The sequence below is a fragment of the Styela clava genome, chromosome 6 (genome assembly GCF_964204865.1).
Source record: "Styela clava chromosome 6, kaStyClav1.hap1.2, whole genome shotgun sequence".
Classification (NCBI taxonomy): Eukaryota; Metazoa; Chordata; class Ascidiacea; order Stolidobranchia; family Styelidae; genus Styela; species Styela clava.
This window is the reverse complement of record NC_135255.1, coordinates 3,675,330-3,686,990: the sequence shown is the minus strand read 5'-3', so window position 1 is coordinate 3,686,990 and position 11,661 is coordinate 3,675,330. Positions and strand designations below refer to the sequence as shown.

The 11,661-nt window shown below is 35.8% G+C and overlaps 1 protein-coding gene across 1 annotated transcript; it reads right to left on the bottom strand.

The window, feature by feature from the left end:
* Positions 1–1,157: 1,157 nt before the first annotated feature.
* LOC120331795 (uncharacterized) lies at positions 1,158–9,320 on the bottom strand. Its single transcript, XM_039398946.2, has 6 exons — positions 8,857–9,320; positions 8,009–8,213; positions 7,436–7,634; positions 6,851–7,120; positions 4,344–4,444; positions 1,158–4,172 (listed from the first exon to the last, which is right to left on the bottom strand). Exons 1-6 carry the CDS (start codon positions 9,069–9,071, stop codon positions 3,294–3,296), a joined length of 1,869 nt encoding a protein of 622 aa, XP_039254880.1. The 5' UTR covers positions 9,072–9,320; the 3' UTR covers positions 1,158–3,293.
* Between the last annotated feature and the right edge of the window lie 2,341 nt (positions 9,321–11,661).

The following is an 11,661-nucleotide window of genomic DNA, read 5'->3' as shown; positions in this document are numbered from 1 at the left end:
CATATTTGTAAACTTTCTTACATTGGAAGTAATCGAACAAAATTGACCGAAACCATTGGTTCCTTTGAAGCAGGCACCCATATGAGATATAACAACCCTCTGAGTGTTACGAGTCGGAAAAGCTGCAAACTAAAGGAATGCTTTTGTTCGAAGTCGATGTTGTGCAATCGCCACGTCTTATCTAAATTATTATATTTTTTTCAAATAAGATCAAGACATTTTTCTGAAATTGCCGAGAATCGAATGGAATTGATATGATTCGAACCGCTTCGAAATTCTTGAACTTACATCCTTACTTGCGACATATACATACTAAACAGTAAAGGCGGTGAGTAGGAATATTGTACGATGGCATCGTTTTACTCTCTTGTTGGAGCTTCTGCGTTTGAACGGTCGTATTTCGTACCGTGTTCCCCCGAAAATAAGACAGGGTCTTATTCGAAAAATAACTACTACGGCTTATTTTGAGAGGATGTCTTTTAATTTCACTTATCAAAAACAAAATTGTAAAGTAGAGAATTACGAGATTTACAAATATACAAAATATGAAAACCGATATCCATTTACTTATAAATAACACGTTAACATCGACTGGGTCTTATTTTGAGGGGAGGGCTTATATTAAAATCATTTTTAAAATTCAGGCCAGGTCCTATATTCAGGCTGGGTCTTATTTTCGGGGAAACACGATACATCTTCTTCATTCGATACCATACCCTGGGCGAGATGGCGGGGAGGAGATTGGTGAATATGAGCCCGATGTGTGTAACATTCGATGCTTACTAACACAGTTAGGCCAATACCCCATGGCCTGCAATCGTATTCATTATGTGGAAAATGCAGCTATTGATGTTCCACGCTACATCGATTTCAAGATCAACTATACAAGATTCTGGTTAGAAGTTATTTTTAGCACTAACTCAATAAGATTAGTGGAACTTAGGTCATTCATCGAAAATATTTTTTATTTACTTTGTATGTTGCTGTAAACAGTATCACGCGTGTGTAATCACCCATATACGAAGTGAAATTTAAGGATTATCATTATCATATGAACAAACTTGTTCATGCGAAACATATTTGTAAGTACTTTCTGTTAAGCATTAACATTTGGTAATACTTGGAACTAAACCTTGTTTCACGATGGGGCCAGGACCATATTTACCAAATTTTACGAGTCGTTATCAGTCTTCGGTATTTTAATAGCTTTGGATAAGAGATTATTTCATGCGGTTCCAAAAGTGTGAATCACCCGTGACAGGTAGCCCGCGATGCGGTTTGATACGCGTCAAATCGCTTCTATATGAACCACTGAAGATAATGGATAATCGGTGTCTTGCATAAAATATCGTCGTCTTCATACTGATTGATGCGATGCGAATAAAAAGGCAACACGAGTTCCCGCCAATATATTCACGTGACTCAGAAAATAGTTTTTATCACGTAAAGTCTCATGTTTTTGTACAAAATAGAGAAATCAGTCTGCAATAACTTTTACACTAGATTCTCTCAGATTGGAAAACGCTCGACAAGATTTATTATCCTTACCGTCTGATACGACGAGTTTGTAAGGATTAAAATTTTTTAAAGCTTCAAGGTAAGATCCGTAACAAAACAAGTCGCATTCTCTAACTGAATTAAACGCAATGGCCCTAGCCTATAATAGAAAATATAAACAATGTTGAAAAAAGCACAGTATATCACTAACACAAAGTTAAATATTTCATGGCCACACGAAAATATATGAAGCGGCTTATCATACTATTATTCTGAATTTGGAAATAAAACATCAAACTAAAAAAAGCTAAAGTTAGTAGGAATCTTAGTAGGATTGGTTGGAATTCCTAAAATCGATGGGTATTTATTAAAAATTGATCTCGTGGAAAAGCGTTCTATTTCCAATTATTTTTCGTAAAATGACGAAAATCTTCGGTGATCCATGAGCACTTTAAGCCTTTTTGCAGGCTCCTTGAAATTCGCGATAGCGCTTGAACACCTTTGTGCGTTTGTAAAACGTGCATTACTTATCAAACTATGGTAAGGTTTTATATAAGCTACTAACCGCATAAGATAATTTTAGATTTATCCCGATATACTACATACACCACAATGAGAGAGCAGAAATTTGTTCGGAACCCATTTTTACGCGAAAAATCCCGACTACTTTCTGCTTGAGTGAATTTGGAAATGCAAGCTCCAGGCTTCAGATTGAAAACATTTACTACAAAGATGAGTAACACAGTATTTTTCCACTTTGTTTGGGAGCGAGATTTCGCCTGCTAAGAAAAACCAAACTCAAGAACCGTAAACCAGACTATATTATGAGTCATTTTCACCTAGGTAGATCGGTACAGACAAAAGTAACCTGGCCACGTCGCAACCTGTCTGGAAATATAACATAAATTGACAAAATAAACTTGACGAGTAGTCATCCGATCCTCTCGAACGTTGTGCAGTATAGAGAAATGTTTTTGGCGGGAAAATTAATTAAAAACAGCAAAAAACAAAACCAACAAAAAACGCACGGTTTCACAATTTTACATTGGTTTATTGAAATCTCATGCCACTAACGTGATCCCATATTTATGTAGGAAAGTACAGCATTGACATAAATGCTTCGTTTTTTGAAATGCCCGTAAGAGAGATTTTATCACAGCCAGACAGTAGAAACCGCAGGCAACAACAATACAATTTTAGCAAACACAAATTCTGCAATGCATTATTATTTTGCTTGCCTTTTCATGATTATTCAAAGCAACACACACACACAAAATAATAATTTTTGTTATGGGAAATCCATTATTTTTTGAAATTATACGTAGATAGAACATATTTATGCTAAAAGTTTCAACATAAGTCAATAACAAACAAAACTATTCCACACAAAATCTTATAGGTTTTCTAAATATACCTAATATATATTATGCCTTACCTCATTTAGCCCATTGAAAAAACCAAACATTTTATATAGTGATAGTTTTCTGATCTGGAGTTAGAAAACAACGTTTTAGAAAACAACGTTTTCCAACTCCATACTCCTTATTGCATGGATGAGTAAACTACAACCATACTGGCGACAGCAGTCTTACTTCAGACAACGCGTGAGTTACCACGGGTGAAAGACTGTCCTATGACATTCATGAAGTAATCGAGTTTTCTGGAAGAGTTTTGTTTGTAGCCGGTGACCCATAAGCGTTTCGTTTTGAAGAAAATCTACACGGGCCACCTTCGACGTACGGAGCTGCAAAGAGCTAAATTTGGACTTGCTTGTTTAGCCTGATTTACCTCAGTGTTTAAAAATCAAGCGTATCGTTTTCGCCCATGTAAATTCTTGTTGAACTCGACCTTGGAAATGGGGAGATTTTTCGTGTATTTCCGTCAAGGCAGCACCTTTTGAATATCAATACTGCTGCTGCAAATAATATAAGATCTGCTGTTACAAATACAACAATCATCCACCTTGGCCACTCCAAGACTTCACTTTTATTGTCAGAAAAGGATTTTGCTTGGTCCGTCGAAATGATCGCTGTACCAACAAGTGTTTCATTGCTCTTTAGCGACCATGGTGGAGAATTATCGTTGCGTGTATTCGCCGCTCTCGATGTAGCATTTTCGAACTGATTTGACGTTATGGTTTGATTGATATTTTCTCTTGATGTTATTGTCAGGTTACTCACGTGCAGCTTACTTATTTCCGTGGTCGGTGTAGTATCTGTGCCAACTGTATAATCGGTTATCCGGTCAGTATATCCTTTTGTAACGGCAGTGAAGGAAACAATTGAAGATGCTATTTTAGTTTCGTTACCGGTACTCGTTTCAGTTACGGTATCGGATGTAATCGCGTGGATTTCATAATCCGATGTAATTGGATTTTTAGTTTCGCATACATTTTGCAACTTATGTAAGGCTGCAGAGTTAGCCGGACCAGTGAAATACCCCTCCAAGATGTTATTACCCCGCATATGCCGAGGTTTGTAACAGATAATATCATGATATCCAGATAAGGCCTGAAACAGCTCCAGGTGTGGTTTAATGTAAAGCCAATTTAGAAAAGGTATTATTTCACAATCACATGTCCATGGATTACCACTCCAATCAATCCAATGTCTACGAGCGCGAAAAAGCATTTTCAGCCATGTCTGAGAATTGACCTCAACGTCAGATTTTGATTCCTGAAAAATAAAAGATTCACTGAAAAACCAATAGCAAAAATATTCCATGTAAGAAATACATGCTCGTTTAGTTCAATTCATTCCCACATCAAAAATCAATACCATGCAAACTGCTATGTGTTAGTTTTTATGTAAGCATATGTTGCTGGTGTTTTGTTAGTTAGCTCTCACCTGATTAAGAAGTTTGTATTCTGCTGAATTTTCTAGCCATCCGACTCTAACTGTTTGTAATTCGTTATTTCTCAGACTCATGTAGGCAAGATGTTGAGAATCTTAATAAATGTTAATGTTACAATGGAAGCGCATAGACAGAAACACACATAAAAACAGCCAATAAATACCGATCCCATTATTAGCAAATTGCGTAGAAGAACCTGGCTATTTTAATTTTTCAACATAATACAGTAATATAATACAAGGTGGTAGCAAAGTAGGGAAAGTGTTACCTTGCTATGAACAACTATTCTGAATATAAGACGTATCATACGATTTTTATATGCATAGTTTGAATGCTCAAAACTATTGTTCTCTAGAACAGTGGTTCTCAACCTTTTTCAGTTCGCAGACCGGTAAAATTTAAAAATAATTTTTGCGGACCGGCGGACCTTCAAAATTCACCAAAAATGTCATGAACACAAAACATAATCAAAGGAATGCAATTAGGACAAAAGTAGGCGGTGCAAAAGAAGACAATTCAATTTAATGAGAAATTTGCTGCTGTATTTTTAATATTAAACGCTGTTCTAATGAAGTTTCTGCAAGGCGAAGTAGAGCTGTTTGAACTGAATAATATTTTGCTGTTTGTTTGCCTCCATTTTACTATAAAACCTCGCTAAATTATAGGCCTACTGTCAAATTACGGAACGTGCGAACTGAGAATTTTTCAATCAGGTATCGTACTATGTAGGGTTGGGACCCCGGGAAATCCCGGGTTTGGATTGTTTTTTTCAATCCCGATCCCGCAATTGTTTCCGAAAAATCCTGGGATTTTATGTCTTTGTTATCCATATATAGATATTCTCACAAATTGTAGGTTATACCATTTTTTTTGATACTTATTTTGAAAAAAAAAGCCATTTGCGCTTACAGTTTGAGTCAGTCAGACTAAGTGGAATTATTGTGCGGAATTTTACCAAGGAATTATTATTTGGCTAGTAGAATTGTCATTATTGCCGACCTATTTAATCATAATTTGAACTCAAAATAGCATTCAAGATTCACGCAATGACTTTGCAGGGTTTTTATTCACTATTTAATACGAAAATAAAACAGCCACAATAGAAAAGTAAAATCAGAAGGTCAACTATCGTCTTTAAAAATATCCGCATACCGGCGTCAGAAATGATAATATTTTCTGCTCAAAATTAAGACAGTTAATTTACAAACGGTGACAAAAAGATCGAAGTTGATCCAAAAAGATAAACATCGGAATAAAATCCCGAATTCAACCCGATATTCGACAATTCGTTAAAATTATTCGATTCGATGGAAATATACTATTTTGCCCACCCGATCTGTAATCACGCCAGCAATTTGGCGAAACGCGTGGTAGTCCAAACACTGATGCAATGAAACTCAATAAAACCTTCATAGATTTGATAAATTGCAGCGTGGTGGAATCGACGATTATTTCACATCTCGAGCACAAAAACGGTTATTATTTTCGTGTAGTTTCTGCAGTCTGAAAAGTCGAATAAGCGTTTCGAAATAGTAAATGCTATGATCTTTGCCATCAAATTATGCCCGGGCCTTGCACGAAATTCATAACGTGAAAAGATACGTCCAGCGGTGAAAATTGTTTATAACAACTTTAAACCTATTAAGTGTTTTTAGCGATAATAATTAATTGTTGTAATGAAATACAGTTTATCTGCCTCTTTCATTTCTCTCGCAAGTACCGACAATAACACTATTGAATGATCTTGGAAATGGGAGAAACTTATTGAATTGTAACAAAAATGTTGTGAAAAATTGACAATACATGTAATAATAATAAGGGCGTAACGTGGAACGACGAGCAAAACCCAAGCGCGTGATCGGCGGCACGTTTGAAGGCGACGTATTACCCGTGCGGTCGCGCAACGTTTACAACAATGTGAGGTGCTCCGAAGTCGCTCACGTTTACATTAATGTAAGTAAACAGTTGTAATATCGGTAACTATTAACCATTTGTTCGCGTTCGACTATCGCACTCTTTATGAGTAGAAAATGTTCGTGTTTTGTGATATGTGTGCCGCGATATAAAAAAGGTTGGGAAGCACTGCCCTAGATGCTCTAATATTTATGTGTCGATATTACATTGAATAAATACGTGATTTTAATGTCATGCAAGTTGATGTGCTATTAAACTCATCCGCTAAGACGTTAGACGCCGTTATGAGATCATAGACTTAACAAACATCCAGCCGTTGAGGGCTTAAATGGGCAGAGGACCTCTCACCAAGTTTGCTTGTTAGAAGAATACCGGTACCACGAATCAATAAGAGTTAAAAAATCATAAAATTAATGGACATGAAGTCAGTACTCTGTATTTTGCCATTAATATATTTATATTGGAATATATTTGGTGGACCGGCAGCAAGGTTGTCGCGGACCGGCGGTTGAGAACCTCTGCTTTAGAGTCGTAAAACACGAATCGGTTCTAAATCATTGCTCCCTAACACCACCTTGCGACAAACCTGCAAAAGAATTTTCAGGAAGGTGCTCGAGCATATTGCTTCCGAGATCGATGAAGACAAGGGACTTGGATCCTGCAAGTGTTCTTGTATCCCAAATCTTGATAAAGTTCTCGGAAAGATCCAAATTCGCTAAATGGCGTAAGCCGTGAAACGTTTGTCGATGTATGCTGGTTATGCCACAATTGGAAGCTTGCAAATGTGTCAGTTGTGCCAAGCAGGAGAAAAACCCACCGGGATGTGGAGATGTGTCAAACGAGTTTTGGTACATACCTAATGATAAAATAATCATAAAAATATTGGCAATGAAAGATATTTTCAGTAAATACCAAACTTTAAGAAAAGAACATTTTAAATTTAAGCTAAGAAATTATTCGATGTAATGCTCCTGTTAGTTCGGAAAAAAGGTAAAATCCACGATTCTCTCAAGTTACTCAACAACAGCAGTAAAAAGACGACAAGGTTTAATTAAATGCAATAAAACTTGAAGAATCATAAGTGCGAAGTAATCTACTAATTAAAACTACAGCTTCGAGAAACGCAATGGAATGTTGCAACATCATTATCTTGACAGCTTTCAATACATACCAGAAAATGCATCAGATATATTATTTCCCGATATTCTCAGAACAATCAATGAACGTAAACGACAAAGTTCTTGTCGAAAAACACATTGTTGTGGAGAAGGAAATAATGAGTTTGTAGAACGGAAACTGACAAATTTTGCAACGTCATTGTAGCTTATGTCCAATTCTGTCAAAAATCCTAGAGAAGCCAAACTGTATTCCTAAATAAGAGTAAATTGTGGTATATTCAAACGGGCGCTCCAGAAGTGTGGATACCAATGTGGAGGTAACTAATTTCGTTCGTACATTACATCAAGTTGTGTAAAGGGACTGAAACTTATGGGCGTGGGGTATATTTACTTGGCTAACAGTCCCCAAGCTCGTAATAGAACTAAAATCAGGAAAAATCGGAATACAATTATGCCCTAACCCTAACCCGGTACACACATTGAGGGAGTACCTTCAAACGTACACGATTTTAAACCGAACACAAATTCCTTTTACTTTGAATGGTTGGTGTTATAGAAGGGAATTGCCATTATAGGAAAGCAAGTACTTAATTGCACTCGATTTGGTAAAAATGTAGTAATCTCACCTCTAAACAGTTTATTTTGTTATAAGCAAGCGATAAAGAATCCAACGAAATTAAATCACTGAAGTATGACTTTGAAACATATCCAGACATATTATTTTGCGACAAATCCAATTTTTTCAGTTGATTAAATCCAAGAAAGAAAAGCAAGGAAGAGTTTTCGATTCGATTCATGCGAAATATCAACTCCCGAAAGGAACTGAGATTTCTGAAACATAGAACAATAGTTTCACTGTTGCGTGATACAAATTGTCTATTATACAAATTGCACTGCTATCTAAAGGCTTGTTCACACCCCAGACTTATGAGCGAACACTGTTTGAAAATGGGGTACAACATTAAAACAGAAGAAAGAATCACTTCAAAAAAATATATTAACAAAATTCATTCAAATATATATACTAGATGACGTTCGTGCTTTGAAACGTGTCACTGGTCTTAGGGTGAAAAGATATACAGTATATATTTATATATAATTATTATCTAATAACAAAAAAATCAAGTAATTTGTTCATGGATGCATTGGCTTAGCCTAGTAGCTAGTGTCAACTTGAATGATATCACTGGTAATCTACCTTGCGGCCTCAAACGTAGCCTACATATGACCCAGAGTGTAAGAACTTGGTAGTTCGAACCGGATCAGAAATATTTTCAGCACCCCGAACGCCAGCGATCTTCTGCATCTGGTGATCAACTTAGCACAGCAAGAAGTTTGATACAGACTAATTTACATATATTGATATAAATTCATAAGTTTCCGAATTGCTCGAGTTTACTTTGCTAATTCATCCATTCAATCAAATTTAGACAATGTTACAACCACGTATGAAGTTTATGGATCAGACACTTACCGAAAAAGAGTCAACGATTTGAGACTGCTGATTTCATTGTCACTCAAGTCGAGAGTTTTCAGATTTTCGTTATATAATTCCGAAGGAATTTCAGTAAGTCCTGTTGTTTGGCACTTGTAAGCTCCTGCCACAACCAAACAGTCATCATAGACCGCCGAAGCCGTGACTTTCGTAATAATCAAAACGAAAAATTCGTATTTGTAAAGTAAAGTCATTTTTAACTGTAAAAGATTAAGCCTATAGGCTACGTATTATACGAACCTCGTATAATATCCCTTGATGGAAATATAAGTTCATGTGGTATTTGTTTCTGACCCCAAACTACCACACGATTGAATTTCGAGTCTAACTCAATTGCTTCTACCAAAAACGCACTCGCACTTCTAATAGTCCATACTTTCAAATTTTCACTAATATAAAGAAATTCATTTGTACCGATATTTAGACAGAAGTGCTTCACACACTCAAACACCGAATCATTGGACACACTAAAATGTTGATGAGTTCACTGATGTATTCATTTTCTCTTCGCTGACCTACTTATGCCAAGTTTTATGGTTCGGCCTCCCTGTGGAGCAAGGAAACACAGTAAATAAATATATCAATATAGGAGAAAAATAAGTAATAAACAACGCTTATTAAACCAGCTACATCTGATATTGTTTCGATTTGATATGTGTACTATAAGTTCAAATCAGAGAAATTATAATAGTAATATGAGTTCAAAAAAATAAATAATATTATTAAAAGACTCTCACTGCATTTCGTGAAAAACAAAACGTTTTCAACGTAATCTTCATATTTATTTGTAAAATATGGCTACCAACTCTATTGCAATGATGGTAACTGGGGATTTTTTCAAAGATTTGTTTTGAAACATTTGTCTTAAATTGAAATTCTGTCTTTTTTACTTATCGCCACCTAGCGTAGGTTGACGCAGGTCGAGATATATTCTCCGTTATTGTATTTAAGCTGCTTTTAAAAGTACCATTTGGGAAATTTCGCGTGGGTAACAAAAGCTGTTTATTTGATTCTAGAATCTAGATTGAAGGCTTCGTGGCACACGCCCTTTAGCAACACTTTGAATGTGTGTATATTATCGTCAATAAAGAAGTGACGCGATTAAATTTTGACAGAAGGGCAGATTATCATTCACATTAACCAAAATGTTGTCGTCTTTGTCATCGTAGTTAGTCGGATCAATTAAGTTGGAGCGGGTGAAAAAGAAAGTTTCATTCATGTGGGGAAACGTATTCAACTTGAATGTAGTACACGGTATGCAGAATTTTAAGCTGAACAAGAAAGCTGAACGGGAAATATTGAACAATAGCTTACTAAAGTATCACGAATAACACATGTGAACATCGGAGGTAGACGCACAGCGCTGTCGTTTTCAACTAGTTGCACTAAGTGCACGTACTATATTCCTTTCTTGATTAATAATAAAAATATAGACAAGATACGACGAGATAAAAAAAAAAACGTTGCTGCAATCTTGATTTATGCAAATTCAGTCATTTTTATTTGAGAATCTTCAAGTCAGTTTGGGTTGGGAAACGCAACACATGCCCCACTTCTGCAATTTATAGCAGAGAAATCTACTGCGGCATTGAATGCAGCTCAATTACTTTGCACAAAGTATCTCAACACCTTCATGCCGTACAGTCAATATCTCGCAAATGCTCGAAGAAACGCAAGGTCAATAAATGTAGCCTACTAGTGTTAGATATGATCTTCAATTAGAGGAATATTCTCTGCCCCAAGTTAAATTTGGGGTTTTTTATTATTTCAGATAAAATACTATGATATTCACGCCCAAAATACATTCCTTATCCATGTTTGAGCATTATTATCTCGGAAACTATTGAAGATATTTTGTTGATTAGAATTTTTCACTGCGAGACACATTTTCAGGTATGGCGATGAGTTTTCGTGGTTTTGTTGACATATATCTTCGATTTTATGTGTGTTTTTGAAATTCAGGTAGTCTATATATTGTACAACTCGATAATCCTTTCGTTTCTGAGAGGTTGTATAATATTGTAGTGGCAAGAATAAAAATCTTAATTCAAAAGCGATAGACTGGGCTAAAATTTTCTACTTCCGAAGGCTGGAATTGCGTTTTTTGCGCAAATTACGGTAAGCCGTCTTTTTGGTTTGGCTCTCTCCCGTGATAAAATTGATAACTTATTCTATAATATATCTTGTATATCTGTGTTTATTCGAGAAAAGCCAATGGTATATTAAAAAAAGTCGTTTCTTGGGTTGATGATGAATCTTGCTATGCTTCAGACTTTCAAAATTGCGCCAGAATTTTGGTGGGATCAGGAAAAATTATGACCAATGATAAATCTTTGACGCAACAAAAAAGAAAATCTATGAGAACGTCTACGCAATAGTTCTAAATGAAAAAATCAGAAAAATAATTGAGATGAATGTATGTGAATTTCCAATAAATTTTAATATGTGTTTTATAAATCTCTACCAAAGACATCGTGTTGAGGAATTTGATGAGAAATATTATTTCTTTTTATTATTATTTCTAGTGGATGAGGAAAATGCATTCTTTGCAATAATCTGACATTGGCTCCGTACTTGACTTGATGATAAAATGAGGGCAAATCGTCTAGGGACCGAATGGTGTATTTATTAAATATTCACTATGTTATTAATATGATAGAGTGAGGTGTTCATCTTGACATGGGTAAGGAAAAGCTGAGACTATACGACCCTCGATCTACGACGTTTCGTCGTTGATCACCAGTTTATGTCGAGTAAACAGTCATTCGTTTTAACACGTAAAAA

Bases quoted from the DNA above. Each gene is read 5' to 3' on its own strand.
- LOC120331795 (XM_039398946.2), bottom strand. From the start codon at position 9,071: ATGACTTTACTTTACAAATACGAATTTTTCGTTTTGATTATTACGAAA. The intron at 8,214-8,856 runs GTAAGTGTCTGA...TCTATGTTTCAG, and splicing joins AAATCGTTGACTCTTTTTCG to AAATCTCAGTTCCTTTCGGG. The intron at 4,445-6,850 runs GTTTGTCGCAAG...ACATTTATTAAG, and splicing joins TCCTGAAAATTCTTTTGCAG to ATTCTCAACATCTTGCCTAC.